A 22,463-nucleotide genomic window follows, 5' to 3' on the forward strand; every position below is an offset into this window, starting at 1 on the left:
CATTTTTTCTCTTCAAAAATATTTCTTGAAGAATCTTAATCCATCTCTCCGTTTAATTCTTTTTGATGTTTTCCCTTCACCTGCCACCTGTTTCCGGTATTTTACTATTTTTTCTCTAGACCACCGTAAACTAACTACTCTAGACCACATTTTCGCTCCATTTCTTTTTGCAGTTCGAGCATTATCGGTTTTAATCTCGGGCGATTTATAATGAAATTGCATAAATAAGAACGAAAAACCTTGTGCCTGACGTACGGCATTCCTCTATAGTAATTCCTTCTCTCCTTTTCATCTCTTATTCTACATATTTGATCAAATTCTTTTCTTTTATAACTTGTAAATCCTTCTCTTAAAAACATCATCAGAAAAATTGGTTAGTTCCATCGAGTCTCCTCATTTTTTCTGCTTCGTTTCTATAATTTTTGCTTTCTTATTCTCTTGTGGGACTTTTGTATTACTCACAAGTCACATCACCTCTTTTGATTTTTTAGCTTTTCCTTTGCCGGTCCTCTATACAAAACGTTTTTTTTCTTAGAAAGTCGTAATTTTTTTCTTTTTTGGTGTCTCTGCTTCCATTTGATTGTTTTTCCCATTTTCGTTCCCATTTGCAAATTTAAACGCAATCCTATTGGAATTGTCTGTAATTTGCTTCTTGATTTTCGCATCTCGTTTCTTTCTAACATGCCTTTTAATTTTCCCTTGCATTTTCCGTTTTTCTTCTGCTTACTTTTTGTAATTTGGTGTTTCAATTTCCACTTTCCGTCTTCCTTCGGAAACTTTCTCCCTGTTTAGAAGGTCGCCAATCTTGATGGTTTCTAATTTAACGCCTTATATCTGATTTGCTTTTTTTCTGCACACCCACTAATTTATTAATCAATCCAAACACTCTAATCACTAATCACATTTTCTGTCGAATGTTTAACCGATGTTAATTTATCCTCGTCGCCTGAAAGCGAATATTTGGGGATTTGACTATTTGTAATGAAAAATCGGGCATTTTATTTCTTGTATATATGTCGTAGTCTTTTAGTGAAATCAGTCATTTCACGAAACGCCTAGTCCGAGGCCTAGTCATTTAGTGAAACGCTGAAAATTTGTACGTGTGGGGTAATTTCCCTTCCCCTTCTAGATCGATAAGGATACCATTTATCGATCTCTAATGGGAAGGGAATCCAATCGCTTGGTCTTGGAAAGTAAACTGTTCCACAGTTTCATATAAATGACTAGACTTTTCATGAAATGTCCAATTTCATTAAACGGCTGCGACATATACACGTTTCCAAGGAAGAAATTTACCAGAGCTTAAAGAAATAATTCCTCTAATTAATTTAGGCCTTACTTTAAACTAATTTTTCATGATCAACTGCATATACATAGAGTTAAAGCATCATAAATATGAGACCTCGTAACCTTTCTGAGTGTAACCCACCTAAAATTCATCGGCGCTTACACCATAAAGCAGTCAGTAGGTCACCTCACACAAAATACGCATTTCAATAAAAATAACAGCAAAACTTCAAACAATGTCGATTAGTTCACTTTGGAAAGGGTGGGAAAAAGTAAGATTATAAAATTTGGTCAACCATGCCTTTTTTTACACGCTTAATAAATTTCGCCTGCCATCTCATGTACAAGCAAGATCACCATTTAGGGTAGGATGTAAGTGATATTTGTCCATGAATCTCATTACCATAAGTGCAATGTCCAAATTATTCAGGTTATTTTATTGCACCGATTTACATAAAACAAAACGGTATTATTTTTTGCGAGACCAGAAGAATATGGCGCGTGAATTTATAATCCTCTTATAATTAAACGTTGTATACAAATGGGAAAGTGGAGCCATTAAAAAAGTTACGTTAACAAGATGTTAGGACAGCATACACCTGTTAGGGTATCTAAAACAAAACGAAAAGAACTAGAGGGAAGGTCAAGGTAGGTTCCCAAGGCTTGTAGGTGTAGTGCCAATATTGTAATAAACAGTTTCTTGTACTCTGCCCACGTTTTTTTTATCTACACAATCCATTGGTTTCGTCCTTTGAAGGTCTCGAGTTGACATTTTTAGCTGGACAGCAATCGCTATGTTGCAATAAATTGGCATTTATTGACGAAATTGTTTTGTTATAACGGCAATAAAGGTAATTTAAGTAAGTGCCTCATGGCGCACACCCTTGCATCTGGACAATGAGTTGCTAAATATCGGAATTTGCAATTCGTTCTTTTTTCAATTTCATTACACAGCCTTGGACTTAATTTCGGTTCCAAGCTGGCACTATCAAAAATTGACAGTTTTATTTTAATTAGGTATTGTGATCAATTTATTAGTTCCCACAAAGACCTGTAGTACCACTCTGTTTTAATTCTCTTATAAACTCGTAGATATTTCGATTCACTACTTATCATGATCAATAATAATATATCATTGAATCATTTTGAAGTGTGTAGAATACTTGAATCAGGAGGACCATTTCTAGCTGTTTAAGCGGATCTATGTAAAGGATTTTTGGGTAAGGCTCCGCGGACATAAATGGCCCTCGATCCTCGTTGCACTCACGCTGAGCCCGTTGTTAACAAGGGTCCCGTCTCAACAAAAACTAATTTTTCTCCAGAAAGCATATCAGAGTACCTACACAAAAATTGCTTTAAAGATGCGAAAACTGTTTTAATGGAAACAGGTTGATAATCTAAATAATAATGTATAAAGTGTAACAAAACCGAAATTTGTGCAGTAATTTGCAGTAATAAAATGATTAAGGATTTATTTAAGGGAACCATCAAACAAGGGAACTTCATTTAATGCATTTCCCCATCTATACAAAAATAGATACATTAATTGTCAAGATTTTCCTTGGCTCAGGCACTAGAGGTATACGCTACCGAATGCAAAAAGTTATCTTGAACTCGAACTTCTCCAAACACATGAAGCACATTTTCCTTTAGGATTATCACTTTAGTTAACAGAAAAAAATTATCGCTTTGTATTAATTACAATTGACAGCTGGTGGTGGTAAGGTGTTTACGGTCTTGCCTGCCCCTGGTTGGATATTCATTAGCCAACACATGCTACTGCAGTCTTAAAAGTCCGGATGGTAAAGGTATACTCAAACCCCTCAAATTTCCAAAGTGTAATAATAAAAAGTGAAAACAAAAGAATGAATGAAATACTTTCGATTATTTATGTAATAAAATGATTACGTTTAACCCTCACCTAATCTACCTGTAAAACGTTTTAAGTGAAAGCAAATATTGGTTACACTATGGAATTTAACAGTATTATAAAAAAATAAATCAATCCGCTGTTGTTATTGTCCAAAACAGTCCAAGTTTCAAATCATTACTAATTATCAACGCTCTCACTACTATATTAGTGTCGTAAATGTGGGCAATATTAATACTGGGGAATTTCGGACGAGGAAGTTATTCGCACCCATAATTTCTACTGTGATCCATGTAGGCGATTATGAATATTAACATCTAGGAGAATGGCATCGCGCTTGGAGGTGGAAGGTCGATAATTTTCATATATATGGCACTAAAATTTAAATACCAAGCTGACAAAAGTCAGATGCAATTAAATAGCTTCTTTGCACCAGCAGTTTATTACCGACTTATTGCTAAATGATGCCAGCTATTTACAATCATGCTCATTCGTTTGTTGTATTAATTATGTTTCACCTAAAGGACAATATAAAGTTGAGCAAATTGGGGACGGTAATAAATGAAGAACTTTCTTTATTGTCTAATAAAAATAGATCTTCTTAAACAATGGATAAATTATAATACGACTAATCCAAGCAATTTTACTAATTAGTGAAACAATGACTTCGATATTATGGAATACACGCATTACTTTCGTAAAACGGGGATTTATTTAACACTTTTTGTGTCAATGCGCTTTTATTGCATAAACGATTTCCGGCCATCATCAAAATTATGTGCTGTACCCATACTAATAATTAAATTGTAAAAAAATGTTCAATTTATACTGGCACATTACGGATAATTAATTTGAGATAACGGATTTTTTGGCATAATAACACATTTCCCATAGCGATGCTATACAGTGCGTAAACGCGAACGTGCACTCACTTTTGTTTATTAATTAGTTAATTTTAATGAATCTTGCAGCCTTAGTTAATGTGGGATACATATACATCGTTATTTTCAGCTTTTCAGACAAAAAACACTGCACCGTGCACAAACAATAATTAATTCCATAATCCATTCTTTTCTTAGTAATTTTTAATACAGTAAAACCCAGTTCTCGTTTAATTGAAGACTTGCGAAATTTGGGGGGGGGGGGGGTGCGGAGAATGGTTGGTTTCCTAGACTGCGGTTTTGCTGACTATGAGAGCTAATGTTAAGACCAAAAACTTGGAAGGGTAGGTGGACTCCGCTCGCCCCATACTATTTAACTGTATCTCAGTATCTGTGACCATTTTCATTTATTCATCTTTGGAGATTAGGGGATAAAATGTCCAGTTTAATTTTTTTAAAAGGCAACTTCACTTACTTGGTTAAAAAACTGTTTTATGCTGTTATTCAGTCGTGACAAGTTCAAGTTTTGCTGAAGATGCTCTGCTGCTGGTAAAAATTTGATAAGAAAATTAATTTCCTACTCGATCATTCTTTCGATAAATTTTGTCGGGAAAGCTACACATTTTGCTCTATTTGAAAATCGTTACTTGTGAGCTATATCTTCTGTAGTTACTGGATCGTAAACAAACTATCCACTGTAGACTCTCTACAGACCAAATCTATTAAAAAGCCATGTCCTAGCCCTAGCCGAGTATTGTGCCAAGTGTAATACATTAAGAAAATCGATAGGTTTTAAAGGCAAGGTTATACACTAATAGTTTTTCATTGACAAACTCAATCTTTCTGGAATCCACTGTTATTATGTTATTAGTTCGTGACAATTCAGTATACAATGCCTTTTTTTGAGCCCCGAAAAAAAATTGTTTCAGATCGACCCGGAAAAAAATTTTCTTATAGAATGTGACCTGTAGAATCCATAATTTCAAACAGTTCCAAGATTGGGCTACTAGTTCAAAAGTTACAGCCCTTTGAATTTTTTTTTCGAAATTGGTTTCTAGTCTATAACCTTTGATTGAGAAGTCTGATCGAAAAAGTACGAATTGATGTGGATTCTACGCACCCAAATTAATAAGAAAAAGTGTTTTCCCTAGAAATGTTGGTGTAGTCGAATTTTGGTAAAAAAGGAAGGTTATATACCAGTTTCGAGTTTCCATTCCATAAAAAAGTAGATTTATCCGAGACAAGTCTTCCCAGTCTATCCCAAAAAAAATGCATACCGCCCTATAACTTTGCAAATTAAATGTTTTCAGTAAAATCCACAAACCGGTCGGTTTTTATATCAAGAGGGGTCAAGTTTTATACAAAAATTATTCTTTATTGCAACCTTAACCCTGTGTTGCTTGCAACCCCTACACATTTTTAAACCGAAAGAAGGGCCCAAAGAGCCATAATTTCGAAGGAGGTTCATATTACTGACACAACCGTTTTTATTTTTTTTAGTTTGTTCGGTAAAACCGAGAATCGCGCGTACAATTAAAGTTTAAAAATTGATAGAAGTCCAATGCTATTCAGATTGTGACAAATATAAATCTACTGGTCAAAATCTATTACAAAAATCCGTTTGCCAATCGATGCGAAACAAGTCCTTTTCGATAGATTTTGGAGGCAACACTTTGCTTTTGATTAAACATTTTCTAAGCCCTTTTAACACAAATTCCTACGAGATTCCTTTCTATTTTTAAATTTTTCTACATATTTCCAGATATTGTTTGCCGCCTTCCTTAATTTTCTCTTAATTAGCGTAACGCCATATGTGTACCAAAATTAGACCTTAAGAATTCCTCGGAATTCACGGTAACATTTTGTCGGAAATATTTAAGCTAAATTTAAATCGGTGAGCCCATACTCCGTGCAATTACAATTCAAGTCATAAATGTGTCTGAGATCGGCCATAACATAAACTTAAAGCGCACTTGTTTCATGCATCTTATTTATGAATGCGGTAAACATTCTGGGGGCGCAATCGTTCAATTTACACGCTTGATTAGAAATCTTATTAAAAAAAGTTGCAAACTTTTCCTTTTGCTTCCATCTAAATTTCACTTTCATTCTCGAGTGATCACTATTCAATGAGCGTACAATGGCGCCTCCAATGAAGGCATTTCAAATATTCTTCTCGGTTATTTATAAGATAATCCATAAATAATTCAAGGACGTGCCATTCTTGCTAGTTGTACCTACAAACTTCGTGGTTACCGTAAATCTTTTCTGAATTTAAAAGGCTTTGTTCGATTTAAAAATGTAATTTTATTTGCATTCAATAGGCGTAATTAACAGCATTTCCGACATTTGTCTAGAAACTTACATTTCCTGCCTCGTATTCATATACAACTGTTGTCATACGCAGAGGATGTTGAACAATAGTGTTTAGAACTGTTATTTTTTATGCATGTAAGGAATCTGTCGGTATACAACATCACTAATTTATGGACCATAAAATTCGAATTTTTTTATTGGAACCTTCGGCCGGAGAAAAAAGTTGAACGGCACAACTTAGGTACCCAGTAGAAGGTTGACGGAAAAAAAAGGGTTAGATGAAGGAGGACGATTCGAAGTTAATGATATACTAAGTAAAGGTCTCCTACATCACTCTATGACTCACGTGCGCACTTGCATGGAACGAAAGTGCTTTGTTCGGGAAACAAAAAAAAAATTTACCTCACTTAAAACGGCCATGCAGGTAAGGGAATGATTACCATGTTCAACAGCTCATTACAAATCTACCGATACCAATCGTGCTGGATAGAGGTTTATGAGAATTTCTTTCGCACCAATCAGATTTGTGATTAATTACCGTAATTAATTATGCTATGTGTGAAATATACCTATTATGTTTCGGTGAGTAATTAACTTCCTAGAAAGTGGTAGATGAATGCAAAACTGAAACCATAGTATTGAAACTAATACGATGCCGAAGTATCAAATGCGTTTGTGTCCGAATTTAACTTTGGCATGCATAAGTATGGAGGTTCTACTTATTGACGAAATGTTGAAGTACGAGTAGATGAAAAAGGAATTTTTACTGGAAATCCGTAGAGTGGCAGAAGAGCCACATTTTAAGGAAAACGAAGAGGGCAACTCTTGAGCGATTGAGAGCACTCTAAATAGTGTGAGAATATCTATCGGACAAATGTCCTGGAAAATGGAAAATTTTGTCCGATATCTGTTCTCACACAATTATGGCGTTGTACGCGGGTGCACCATGCTGTTGAAACCTACATTTTTCAACTTCTATTTGTTTGTACGGTACTTGATTGTATTCGTAATAAAAAAATGCTATCCAATACAGAACGTAGTTTTTTGCGGTTCATATAAAAAAATAAAGTTGATGATAATTTCTCCGAAATGAAACGTTGTATTGAAAATCTCTCAATGCTGCCTTGTAAAGCTCAAATAGTAGCAATGACAGTGTTTTTAATTTTTCTGTATCTGTTCAAATAACATCAGAAAAAAATAAAATCGGAAAATTTCGGTTTTTCTGGCAAACCTTCGGAAGTAATCGGGATTTTCAGGTTTTCTTTACTGCTTGTTAACAACCCTTTCATTGCGCAACTTTCCTCTATAATTTGACCATCGTCGTATCTTCTATGGTTTCCGAGATACCCATGATAGACATCCTTATCTTAGACACAGCGTATACCATATTAAACAAGCCCATTAAAAATAGGTGCTCTGCCGCTTTTTTAGATGCACTTGAGGGGTTTATTCGTAATGCAATGAATTTGTTTCAAGCGAAAGTTCATGGTTGATACTCTTTCGCAATTAGGTGGTACATACTTCGATACTATAACCATTAAAGCTCATCTAGGGTGTGCAACAAGATATTCACATCTATTACAACAATAATTAGAATATCTACCAATAACCACCACGTGAGCTTCGAGAAGTAATTAAAACAACAGGCCGTGTGTGAAATAACATCAAATGGGTTTTTTAAATTACATATCATGAAAATAATTTCACGAGCGTCCGAGTAATAACTGCTAGAGACCGTAATTACTATTTTCTAATTATGTAATAACTCATCTTTCTTGCAAATCATCAATGGCTGCAGCAGCAGCCTAATAAATAATATCTTCCTTGACAATTCCCTCACATTTCAAAGACAATATTTATTCTTTACTCTTATCGTCTTTTTTTTGTTTTACATTAATCTAGAACTGACAACTGAAGATTAATTATTTAGAATGTTACAATTTTTCGTTTGCTTTTTGAATACTGAACTGTATGAAAGAGAATGTCAGAAGCAACTAAAACTAACACACCGGATTTTGTAATTTCCATTGGCCTGTCGCCTGTGTACATTAATGTAATTCCCCAACACAGAATTAAATTTAAATTGATACGACATTCATTAAAATATACCACCCGCATGTTAGTAGGAAGGTATTGTATTGGGGTCTGTCTGTCGGTCCGTCTGCACTCATTACTGGCAAAACGGCTGAACCGATTGGAATCAAATTTGGTACACATATTCTTAGACATAAAGCGAGTGGTATCTGTGCTAGCCACAGCAATTTTTTAAATTTAATTACGTTATAATCCAACTATCCATTTATGCGTTGTAATGGTAGGTACGTAGACATTTCTACACTAATTACATTTTCGAATGTATAATGTGTAATAGGGAAAAAAAGTGTGTTAGAGTTACACTTGCACTTGCATATTTAAATTTCAGAATAAAAAAAATATATTGTGGTAACTTTACTCTAGAATCTGTTGTTTCATCTACAATTAAGTAAATGGGATGTGACTGTATAAAATGTAAGAAATTAATGAACAGTTTAACACCTATCAATTGTCACGAAAAATGCACTAAAATATTGCATAAACATTGCATTCTACAATTCTATGAACAATATCTTCAAAATCACAACAGTGTAAATTCCTCTAACGTAACAGTATCTGCAAACAGAGTTTGGATAAAGAAAAAAATTAAGTTTTTGCAAAATTATTCAAAATTCAATTACACTGCCTATATGGTCAAGGACGTTCTGCGCGTAAACATAAATAAACCAGATTCATTAAACCAGAAAAAATAGACTACAAGAATTATGGAACGGATTACCGCAATATAATCGGAATATTAATTAATTATTATGCACATACATTATACAGCTGTTCTGACACATATCTACACACTGCAATTACGCTTAGAAGTGTCGCTTTATGGTCATATAAGAAATTCATTTTGCTAAGAAGTGGATGCGTGAGGGCAAAATAGTTGTTTAAAACTGGCACAATGACGTTGAACCGTTAATTACCCAAAAATGTCGGTTCTATAATGATTTATTAAATCCGGTTTGTGATTACTTTTTTTATTTGGATCGGTTATTGTGGTTTCAATTTACGTTTAATAGTTACGTAATGAAGGTTGCTATTCCCTTTCCCAGGTAAATTTACTTTTGTTGATTGTTGCAAATGTCGACTTCTTGTAAACGGTCTTGTGCCGATTTTGCTTTATTTTTCACAGCTCTACTTTATGTATGCACTGGCAGTGTGCAAACTAAGCACGCACAAAGACATTCGTGCCCGCTAGATTCTTGGGTTTTTAGGACGTTGGGAGGAAGCGAGCAGTCAAAAACTGCGTAAAAATGTCACTATCATAGTAATTATGAAGGATATAAGAGACAAAAAATCACATTCGTGAATAAATATCCTTTATGTCTTACTAACCTATAATAGCACATTTTATATCTGTGATACGCGGGCATAAAGTACCACTTTATGCCCTAGGGCATTAAGTATCACCATAGTAACTCATTTATACTTAATGACAAAACAAACAAATATTTGCAAGTCATTGAAAATTAGAAACGTCAATTATTAATTGTCAATACCTACTAAATCACAAGATTGGCCTTATTTCGTATAGTTTCTGGAACTTCTTGCTCATTCACGATGAATTGAATTATTTAAAATTACGTTTGACGTTTGGATGGTTTCAATCACATTAACAAATTCGAACCACGCATACTCGATCAAACATAATGAATTATTTTGTAAACGAATTTTGACGAAGAAAACTATTTGTAAAACATAAAATTGTGTATGTACCACGGGCATAAACTGATGTCTATACTCTCGGGCGACTAAAAAGCTCTCGGGCCATAGGCCCTCGAGCTTTTTAACTCGTCGCCCTCGAGAATATAAACATCACCATTATGCCCTTAATACATAAATAACTATTATGAACCCGTTTTGCACAATTAAAATTCCATCTCCACTTTCTTATTAGAACCCTTCATCTTTCTTCATAGCTCCATGAATCATAGATTAGGCCCTAATACATATTGTTTGAAGAAATTAGAAAAAAATAATATCTAACTACTACATCTAACAAAATGACAAAAACACAAGATTTAAACAAACTTTTTGTAAGATTATTCTTTGTACTAACGAACGAACGCTTCAACGACTTGATTCTCATAAAAATACGAATTTCGATACTTTGGTACATGTTTGCACTTTAAGCAAAAAATTGTGTACCATCCTACGTTCACCTTAAAGTAACAATTAGGTATTACACGTGTCAATTTTTTCTTCAATTTTAAGTACTTACCTACATTAAAACAATAATTGAAGATCATAAAGTCCTATTTGTCATGGTTTACATTTGTTTATGGATTAAGCTTTATATAGTCATGCAACCATAAGAAAGAACTGTAATGTTTGGTGTAGTCTCCGCGCTGAGATCCTAAATCCTCATATGAATGGATCAAATTCTCGACAGTATTCAACGTAATGTAACAAATTTAGTAGTCTTCAAGGTTGCATAATTTCATACTCGAAGTCGTCTTCTTAGAATCTATTTAGAATCCCTATAAAATTCAACCATTTTTAACATCTTCTTAGAGTCTTCTTTGAATCTTCGTACAATCTTCTTAGGATCGTCTTCCGTTATTAACAAAATTCCTAAATGATCCTAGTACTTATAGGGCCTAATGCCTGAGTCCGATCCTCCTCTTGCTAATGACAACAAAACTTGGTCTCTTCTATGGGCAAATACTGTAAGTTGCGCCCAGTATCTTTCGTTATACTCCATAAAATACCTTCATCAGTTGTCTTTTACGATCTGCTTTCGATATCCAGTTTATATCTAACTCTGGATTAAGGCTGGCTTGTCCTAGCTATGATGATTTGCTTTCCAGTGTTTCAATGTAAACGCTACCGGATTTAGACCAAGTTGGTCATCCACCTTAGCGCTCTCATTCCCACGACATTTTGGACGATTTACATGATTAGAAGCATTATTACATATTTACATTACTGTAATAATCTTTACCTGTTTCTGACTAGGGCAGACATCGTTTGGCGGATAAGAATCGCTTAACAAGATCATAAATTGGTACCACCCGAGGTACCCCTGCCCTTTCTTGTAGGCAATTACACAAAGAAAAAAATTCGCCCACAATAAATAAATCCGACCATTTTATGACGCCTTCGGTGGCGGAATCTTCTGTCCGCACCTTAATCCATTTTAACCAGAAGACAGTTCAATTGCACGCGCTTATTCTAATAATAGCAAAGGAATGTTTTACATAGCAAACATACTATTATCGGCTTACATAAGAAGTAACGGTACAAGTGACAATTATGCATAGCGCATAAACAGAAATCGAAAAAAGTAAAAGCAAATGTCCTTGTTTAAATTCTCGACTCTTATACGGAATGATTAATAGAAACGCTTCAGAAATGCATTCGAGAAAAAAAAACAACACCACAACCTCCTCTTTGCACATTATCCTTAATAAAGATCGGATAACCATTTATAGGTATTCAACCTTGTTCTTATTTTTTTCTTCTTGTAATTCATACTAAACTTACGGTATTTCATTGAGTGCCACAATTGTTGGGAGAATGTTATTGCTTCTTGCATAGATTAGTTTTGTTGATAATACTTGAATGGATCGTAAAGTTAATTACTTTTTTCAATTGTATTCGTAAGATTTGAATAAGGCGATTTTCTTTCGGACATTTTATAAAGGTTTTCCGTCAGACCTCCATATTATAGATAAACCGTTGTAATGTAACATTAGGGTAGAAACTCTGTTTTACCTCCGACGCCGCCTGAGGCTCATTAAAAAATTTAAAGTAGCCAAAACAAATTTTTTTAAGAAGGAATCATAATTAGAAATATGGTATGAGCGGTATTTTGTACCTCAATTCCCTTTAAGAAATCCCAAGTTGCAGGATGCAGAAAAAGGTTAAACACGTACATAATCAAATGCAAAATTCGAGCATACCTAAACAGCTCCTATTTGTTGTGTTTTTGTGATTCAAAAATAGGTGTCACATCTTGCAAAAACGATTTGTGCCAAGCGTCACCAAAGTCTTTTGGAACACCGGTTCCCAATATTCCTATACGGATTATGAGAAAGATGGAAAGTGTAACCTCAATGAGGGCAAGATAGATTTTTCTTACGTTTACATTGGTTTACTTGCGCGCCATACAAGACAAGGAATTCGTTAGGATACGTTCTCTTGAACATTTTTTTCGCTTTTATTAAATTCGGTTTACGCTTACCATTTGTGGTCCAATTGCTTCGAGTATAGGGAGTACATGTATAAAGAGGTATCATGGGTAAGATTCAAAATGCATGTACTTTCCTATTTTTAAGCAAAAATCCTGCTAAATATCAAATTCCGTAGGTAATTCAAACCGTTACAGAAAAGGAAAGTACAGATATTTTATCCTTAATGGCTACTCAATATGTTTCACTTTTTTTTACATCAAATACCACGTTATCAACAATGTGGAAACGAAGTGCAGTTTACGATTTCAACGGTACTTCTAATAATCACCTTCAATACATCAGAATTAATGAAGCTACCCCTTTTTGCAGCAAAGTTCATTACACAAGCAAAAAAAACAACTAATTAGTAGTCGTGAACGTTTCTTAAATCTATACAACCGTCATGGCTAGCTAAACATGAAATCTCGCTACCAGACAGCGTGAACTTCACAGCACTTAAACTACCCCAAACCGGAACTACGGTCACTAACCACCACCGTCAACTACACACTGGTCCTACCTTACACGGTGCATTCATCGTTTCAGTTAGGACACCTACACACACCAACAACAGATAAAGACAGTGAGTATACAAATAACGAAAAACAAATTTAGGGTCGATCGTACGAAGTAAAAAGGAAATAGTTGCTTCCGGTGAATCAACTTTATGATTACGTGTACACGTTTAGTACCTACCCCGAGCAGAATTTCAATTATTTTAAATTCAGTCTTAACTCTGAATGCGCAGAAAATCGGAAATTTGCGTTTACATCGATACTTCTGTATTAGATAACAATTTGCAAGGTTACCGGCCCCGGTCAGCCAACCGGAAATAATAAACCAAATTATGTGTGCACATTACTTGTTTGTTTTTACTCGTACACCGGAATATCAACTGAGTGGGTACGGTTAATTTCTCATAGTGCCCGGCTTGGTTACACTTACCAGTTTCTAAACGATTTGGTAATCTTCAATGAAGTGTCCTACATGGGATTACGTTGACGTAAATATTAAATTGCGATAAACAGGAAGTGTACAATTATTTTTACTGCAGAAGTAAGAAAAACTAGTAGCCATAACCTTTATTGGGAAATGGGAAGTATGGTATGTTCCAAGCTCACTTTCACATCACTAGTAATATCGACTATTATAGATCCAGTTGCTAGTCAAAAAATGGGTTAGAAAGTGACGCTTGTAATCCTGGGTCTATTGCACGCAATTTATCTGGAGATTAAAAAAAAAGTGAATGTCAAAGCAATTACTGATAAATACATGGCCGTATCAAATCGTTATAGTAATTTGCTAACGTAGGTTGTGATGAAATACGTTACATATTGTAAGCCATAATAGGAATAGTTTTGAATTCAGTATGTGCTCATTTTGGGCAACTACCAAATGATTTTGAGAAGTCAAGGCAGGGCAACTGAAAAAGGCTTTTGGTGCATTCGCATTTGGTCTTGTACTCATTTTACAAGGTACATGTAGAATGTTGACCCCTGTACAAGTCATATACCGAACAATTCGTCCCCGGACATGAATTACGTTAGGTACCTACTTGTTTTATATGGTAGGTCATCATAGGTGGTCTATACTTTTTGTGAATGACTACAAACGTATTGCAAAATCAAAGTTGTATGCGCCTGCGCCTAACTCGTAATAATCATGTTACTTCATCATTAAGGAAGACCGGTGGATCCGGTAGCGCTCTTGCTTTGTGTATTATTTTTTAAACCATTCTCTTCAAGAATTCTCTTCAAGTTTCTCTAAGATTCATTGTTTCAATCAAGTTCCTGTTTAAATTTTCCTCGAATTCTTAGGAAATCATTTTCAAACCCTCTTCAAATTGAATTCACGTTCCCTCGGACTTCTCTCAATTTCTCCATTTTAGCAGGTTTTTATGAATTTCTTGCATAAAACTACGATTAGGCATCTCTCAGAAAATTTTTAAACCAACAGACATTGAAAATTATAAACGCAACGGTTACAATGTTATAATAATACATTCAAGTTTTCCAAAGCTATCCATAGTTTGAGTTAGCTGGTTGCTCTGAATCTTTAAAATCAATTCGTTAGGGTCGAACCTTGCAGAAGGTGAATTTTTCAACAGAAGCGAATTATACACGGGAGAAATTTTCGGGGCGAATATTCCGAGGGCGAGTCTTCCGGGGGCGAATTTCCCGAGCCAAATATTCCGGAGGCTAATTAATCTAGGGGCGAGGTTTCTGCGGCGCCAATATTTCGGGGGCGAATTTTCGAGGACGAATTAATTCTTCTCACAATCCTCAAACGTGAAAATCTGCAAAACCTTTTCCTTTAGATTTCTGTTATACCTATCTTTATACTTAATGATTGAAATGATTGAAAATATCGGTTTTTTGTTGATATGTAGCAGGCCATGTGCGATCCAAACAAAACGTTCATGAAATATTCACAATAAAAGAACTCTTATACAACCATTGTCCATTGTCCTTTACGTAATGACCTCGTACTTACACATTTTTACTCGCATTTTTAGATTATTTTGAAAATGTGCATGCAAAACACGACTGATGAGAAACAATAACAACACTAAAATCTCTTTAATTTACTCAAATTGTTAAATATTAGAGCTATAAAGCTAAATCTGCAATATTATTCGCAGAGTAGATAGATTTGTTCACGATTACACGAAAAAGAAATAAATTCAATTCATGTCTTTCGAAGGAAAACAGATCAATATGTTGGTAACCAAAAACCCACAAGCTAAATCTAAATCAATTTCTTTTTGAAACGGCTATACAGAAGACTGAAGTGGAGATTTTTTCCTTCTGAGTGTCTCTTTTAATTGTTTTACAATTTGTTTTTTTTAAACTAAAATATCAAACTCAAACTCAATTTTTAAAAAGTCTTTCCATAAACTGGTAAGCATTGTTTATGCCCTTGAAAACTGGGAAAGATAATCACACAAATTTTAACAAGCAATACTAGTTCATCAAGGCGAGATAATCGAAAATGATTTCATTCAGTATAACACAATGGGTTAATTACTACTTTATACATTACAAAATTCAGCAATTTCTTAAAATTGTCCTCATTGTGCAGAATCCGCACTAATGCGAGTAAAATGCACACAAACGTGCAGTTTCTTTAATTTATGAGGGTGGTTATTACTCTTATTAGTCTATCATGCTATTAGTAGCAATTTGGAAAAGAATAAATATTAGAATTGTATATAATTTAGTTCTAATTAACTGCTAATTTAATACAATAATTATGCTAGTTTTTGGTCGGTTCAGCATAACAATGAAACAAGAGTCGCCAGAAAAAGGACCAACTAAAAATTTACTCTCTGCATAACAAATTTGTTACGCGAGTATTATAAAGCAGTAGAAAAAAAGGAAAAGTTAATAGTCAATTGTAATTTTAATATAGCAATTTTAGCTAATCGTTGTAAAGCTTGTAAAAATGCAATACATTTTTAATTAGGATTTAATTGATCACCAGTTCCTCCTTTGGGTGTTTGCATCTTTGATGAATTATTCTCCTCATTCTAGAACTAGCAGTCTTGTTGGTGGCGGCCAGGGGATCACAATCGAAAACGTCATGGGAGGTAGAGACGGCATTCTAGAGTGGTACACGTAGAGAAGGGCCACCGAGGGCGGCGATAGCCGGTCCCTCAGATACCGGAGCAAGATAACGTGTTTTGGTTGGGGAAAATTTGGACATTTTCGAAATAAAATGTCCAAAGAATGACGGAAACTTTGCGGCTGATAGCCGTGGAAAGAAGCAAAGTGATGCAAAATTCGCTCACAGTTTTTCGGTTGTAAGGTATATAGAAGCAACAACGAGTTGACTACAGGAAGTCTGAGGAAAAAATGCTTTATCATTGGTAATTTAACCGACATCGCAGTCCACTAATACGAAAATTTGCGGTAGTACCATAATACTAGGGACACGCTGTCAATTATTATATGGGAAACTAATACGAATAGATATGTGAAAAGTCGAGTGAAAGAATAGTCGTTCTTTTTGGCTGAAATAGTTTCATTGCTGTAGGACCTCCGGTTGTATCCAAGTTCACTCACACTTCCGCATTTAAATGAAATGCACTACTTTTTATTAATTTTTTATATTCGTGTAAAATTTGCACTAACCAATCTTAAAGGTTGTGGAGAGATCGGAGCGTAGAAAGCCCTGCAAAGCTTGGAGGCAAGCGATAAACAAAGAGTCCAGTTGTCTTCTAGTATGTTCCAAAGGTTCATGAGTGTTGAAGTAGTCTCTAGGAAACACCAAAAGACTTTTTAAGTGCATCTAAAGTCTCTGTTCCAGAAAAATTACAATTTTTTTAAACATAATTTTACATTCAATATTTTTGTTCAATGTTATTTACAGGGTCTCATTGTAATTTGTATACGATCTTTTAAGTTGTGTAGATTTATATTTTGTATTTTGTAAGGGAACCATTAAAGCCAGAAATTAGAAATTCGTTTAAAAGATCCATTAAACCTACAATGCTCCTAGGGTTTTCTTACGCGTTTAGAGAGCCTCATATGTGCGTGTACGTTGATATTTCTAGAGCCAGAGAAAGGCTTCAGAAATATTCGGTTATTTTGGAATAGGTACGTTGATGTTTGCATTGCTGTTAGCTGTCAAAACGATGTTTTGCATTTTTTTTCATTTCTGTTCAATCTGCATTTAACAGCACAACCCCAACTACTTTTTTAAAAAACGTAAAAACTAGTTCTAACCTTGGGTAAACAAAAAATGAGAAAAGTTCAACTGCAACAAATCAGCAGCTCCTGATATATCTCGACTGCCTACAATTTAATTTCACATTAACAGGTAAGTGCAAGACGATAATAAACAGAAACACCTAATTAATTAGTTTTGCATAATTTGCTCTTAATAGTATACTAATCCGTGGCGTTTAGCAACATGATTTAATTAAAATTTTAAGCAGTTAGAGAAATTGTTATACGGATGTATTTACGCCATAATTTCTCCTTTTACTTTTTAAATTATTACATTTAAGTATTCTACCGTATCATAGTAACGAGACATTGTTAATACATCAAACAAATGTGACCGATTTCGTTTATTGTCATTAGTTGTCGAAATGCTTCATCAAATAAAAATTTTTAATTGGACTTCATTAAATTCGTCCCAGTTGCCCTTCTAGATTCTTTTCCAGGGGTAATTAATGTCTTTCATTCAATTGTCAACAAGAATAAAAGCGAGCAATAAATCTCGGCCTACTTTGTAAAAGATGTTAATCTTCACAAATATAATTGCAGCGACCATGAATACTTTCTTTTAATTTCTGCATTTTTTCGCCATCAGGCCATAATTACAGCTGCAAGGGTTGTAATGAATTATTACCAAATACCCCGGCAACCTCCCACGTCTATCCCTTTAAACTTCTTACCTTCGAATTTGTTTGAGGTACAAATGGGGTGACCTGGTCCCTATTCGGCCGAATCCCTACATTTTGCAGCTGCCGCTTTAATTGTTGTTCCTGTTGATGTTGCGAGTTAACAACAACGGAACGGGCGAAACAGCTCTTAAAGTTGTTATCTTCGAACTCTGTATTAACATCGTATTCCACTTTGTCACTTAACATTGTTTAAACACAAAATTGGGAACTAAAGTTTGCGAACGAAAAACTAATACAATCACTGAATTTGTTTGTAAAAGCTACATTATTAATTACAAAAAAAGCACGCGCGTAAATGTCGAGTTTGAACGTTCACTTGCGTAGGTGCACCTTTCCCTGAATAAACTGAAGCATTCTTTGAATTTCGGATTTCACGCGCCATCGCAACTTTGTAGTGGGTTGTCATGGAGGTTACAACTTTTTTAAATGCTACCGCGCCATCTGACCCAGTCTGTTTTAACTGCACTGAATAAACGGCAAATTTCTGTTTATAAATTAAAATTCCTTCTAGGTAGGTATTACCGAAATTTCGTGATGTGATGTGATAGCAATAATTAGGGCCGTGGGGTATATTTTTTCATTATGCACGTTTCCTAGATACCGCTCTTGAAAACCTTAAATATTTTTTATCTTGAAAATGACATTCGATCTAAGAAAGATATATCCTTTGATTTGATTAAGATTTTTAAAAAACGCACAAATATAAAAACCCCCCAATTTTATTTTCAAAATTTTAAAAAGAACAACCGACTACAGTTTTACCCTGCAAATTCGTCAAAGAGAGACGTGTAGGTACCACAGATTTAAACATACTATCAAATTTGTGTAGGTACTCTAGAGAGGCAGCTCGTGATGATTCAATACAAATTATTGCCAGATTTCTAAATTTATTGGCTTAAAGAATTTCTTAGGTAAATTATTGTGTACTTGCATACCTAATTCAATACACCTATATTAGTAACTGTAGGTATATTATTAATATATCTATACTCCACAATTTTTAGATACTTTAGCATAAGTATCTGCCGTATTTTGAAAAACGCTTATTTTGTAGTGCACAGAATTATACCATTTTTAAAGGCGGTCACATGTACCACAGGTTGAGAACCGCTGGCCTAAACCATTATAATTAAAAAATTTTAGTATTTACAGTAAAATTAAAAAACAAATCCCATAAGAATCCTACTTTAAATTCAAATTTTAAGCTCGCATAGCGTCATGCGCCGACTGGACGAATTTGGAACATATCTAACTTCTTTTCTATCTATAGGGTATTTCAAATTGGGCGGTTTAAAAAAAATATACAAACTATAGATAGCATCCTACATTCGTATGGGTACCTAGTTTGACATTTAAAATAAGATTTATAAAACATTGCTTCGTCCACAATACCTATACAAAAACGGTTTCGCAAGTTGTTGAATTATTTTATGAAAATCAATGTTCTCTGAAAACTAGAAAATTACGTGAATTTTATAGTACATTATCGTATACATTTAAAAACACTATTGGCCGAATTATTAAAAAATTTCAGGAGACCGGCTCGATGGAAGAAGATAAAGAAAACTGAAAAATACAATGCTCGTTCACAAGCAAATATTGATTTGGTTCTTGAAAGTGTTGCTGAAGATCCACAAATGTCCATTAGATGACGTTCACAAGTTGGAGATGTATCTATGTGGAGTGTCAACAATAGGTATAGCGTTATATGAAAAAACCAGGTCTACAAGAATAATCCACAGTTGATCTAAATAAATTTAACCAACTTATACAATGAAGAATCAACGGTAAATACTAATTTCAGCTACATAGGTACCTAGATGAATAAATTTAAAGGAAACAAATGTTAAAAAGTCGAGCCGACATCTATAACATCTATAGGGTCATCCGAAATTATTGTAAAAATAACAAATCTTTATTTATATTAAGAATTTCGTTAAGGGCGAGAAGAGGATTGAATCTTTAATTCTTATTTACTTCTTTGATTTCCGGGAAAATTAAGTTTAGAACTTTTATCACAAATATGCAAAACCCCGTATTGCATGGTGTAGGTGTTCTCACACGGAGACGGGAGATGTGTAAAGTTTAGACACAGTTTTCGTTAGGTAGATAAGTTATTGAATAAAAATTTTATTGTTAGGTACCTAAGTCAAGGTAACCATTTTCGATGTCGAAATTTTTACGAATTTTCGTGTTACAACTTACATGCAGGCAAATCAGTTTTTCTTTCAAGCTGAATAGTGGTGATTGGAGGGAAGAGAGCGAAAATGTTGGTTACTATAGACCTTTTTTTCATAAACTTGTTTATTTAAATAAATATTATACCTATAGGTACCTAGGTACAGAAGGCCGTCAGGTATAGTAACGTACCTAATATACCTAGGTACCTATAAACCAATCCTTTCACATATATACCTACCTATATTACGTGCATATAGGTACAGACACTCGCAACTGATGACGGCGATGTAAAGTAACGCCGCCGATACATAACAAAATAATAAATTATACAATTAATTCGAAAAGCGTGGACTAAGAGGTTCAAAATGTGAATCTTGTCCCCTATAAGGGCTAGCCCTTTAAGAAGCAAGATTTTATCAATCTTCAATGAAATAGGTTCCCTACTATATACCTAATATAGTACCTTTATCCACAACTAGGTACTTTGTATGATGTAAGTATAGTCTTCTGATATCAGTACCTACTTACTATCAGTTCCTTTTCGCCTAGCACCGATATTAATAAATCGTAGGTAGGTACCTATATAGGTATAGGTATATACACTAATTAAAAACTGCAGCGCGAACTAGCTCGCTACGTCCAAGGTAAGTAGGTACGTAGGTATATTTGACTATAACGGCCTTTGATATAGAACCGTAAGGTACCTATAGGTACCTACCTCAAGAATTTCAACAACCGACTGGTGCCTTTTTTACACGGTGTGCCAAGACAACACAATATTGAGTTTATTTACACAAGCTGGTGTTAATCTCACGAACAAGCCGTGTATTCCTTACGCACTGCCGAAAAAAATTACACCACATTGTGTAGGTAGGTAGGTAAGTATGTAGGTACCTACTTTTGTAAGTTTCAGTATAAAAGCTTTCAAAACTTCTATAAGTACGCACGCAATTGCGCTTTACCAGACGTCAGACGTCCCGCATATAAGCAGATAAGAAGGCACAACTCTTAGCAGATTTCGTGTAGCATTATATAGGTATACCTAAGCATAATATAGGTAACACAAGTATAAGTACCTACACCAAAAAAATATTTTACCTGTAAAAAAGAAATAGGTACCTTGTACCTATACCTAATTCCGCACATGATACCAATTTCATTACCTAAAGAATTAATTTCATTCAATAACAATCTGGTAGGTAGGTAATTATGTAACCTATGTACCTAGGTATACCTATAAGTTATAAAAATTAGAAAATATTGAACGTTCACCAGAACAAAATGAAAGAACATTGAATTTTCCCATTGGCGATATAACATTCTCTATCAATATAGCAGGTGGGTTTTCCCGAGAGGCGTGTACGGTATATAGGTAATTCAGATAAATATAATTCACCAGTCAGAATTTTTAACAAAAATCTTTTGGAGGTGTAGGTAACATTCATATTATCTATATACATCGATTACAAAATGGTCGCACGTCAATTAAAGTGGTACAAATTTTGAATGATGTAGAATTTATACCTACCTACTTTTTAGTGCATTTTTGCAAATTTATTTGTAAAAAATAGCTTTTAATCTCACTTTGGCTGGCTGGCAACAAATGTGGGCGCGTAGAACTCTTGTATAAGAAAGGCAACGGATGTACCTACGTCTATCTACAAGGCCGGGTAATTTGTCAACCTTAGGGACAGGGCTACATGATGTGGGGTTGGCGACATCTGGGCGTCATCCTCGAGCGTAGTTTACTAACATGAAGGTTTTTCAGTTTTTTCCTATCTTCTACTATAGTTTTGGTCCGATTCTTTTCAAATTGGTGTCGTCTGAAAGATGTAGGTAAACACGCACAACTCCTGCGTGGCGGAATTTTGTTTTTTGTCCTAGGGGCGCCCTTCTGCAAGGCGCGCGCGAGTGTCTTCGAAAGGTAGTCAACTTCGGGCGCCTTTTATACTTTCCGTTGCGAATTTTGTCACACGGTTTAACGTTTCGTAAATTTCGAATCACTGTCTCTCTTTCTCGTGTCGCCAATAGAAGCTCGAGCAATGAGAAGTGCCCCAAAAATTAAGTATCTACTATCTTGTGAAAGGTTTTTAGCGAAATCCACCAAAATGTGGGTGTAATAATATAAGTACGCACCGAAAAAGGAAATGTAGTATAGCCTCCGACAACCTGATGGTGGAGTGAAAACTTCAAACGCGAATTTGGGGTTAACGGGGCGTCGGAAGTGGGTACCAACAAAGGGAATGTGGTAGCCC

At 34.8% G+C, this 22,463-nt stretch overlaps 1 protein-coding gene across 2 annotated transcripts in view; it reads right to left on the minus strand.

The window, feature by feature from the left end:
• Positions 1–18,353, minus strand: part of LOC116175208 — a 30,636-nt gene extending 12,283 nt beyond the window's left edge. For both annotated transcript variants that reach the window (XM_031493344.1, XM_031493343.1), the window contains exon 1: positions 18,019–18,353. In XM_031493344.1, the coding sequence (XP_031349204.1) occupies positions 18,019–18,213 (195 nt within the window). In that variant the 5' untranslated portion in view covers positions 18,214–18,353. The remainder of the gene's footprint in view (positions 1–18,018) is intronic.
• Between the last annotated feature and the right edge of the window lie 4,110 nt (positions 18,354–22,463).

Source organism: Photinus pyralis, unplaced genomic scaffold (assembly GCF_008802855.1).
Source record: "Photinus pyralis isolate 1611_PpyrPB1 unplaced genomic scaffold, Ppyr1.3 Ppyr1.4_LG6, whole genome shotgun sequence".
Classification (NCBI taxonomy): Eukaryota; Metazoa; Arthropoda; class Insecta; order Coleoptera; family Lampyridae; genus Photinus; species Photinus pyralis.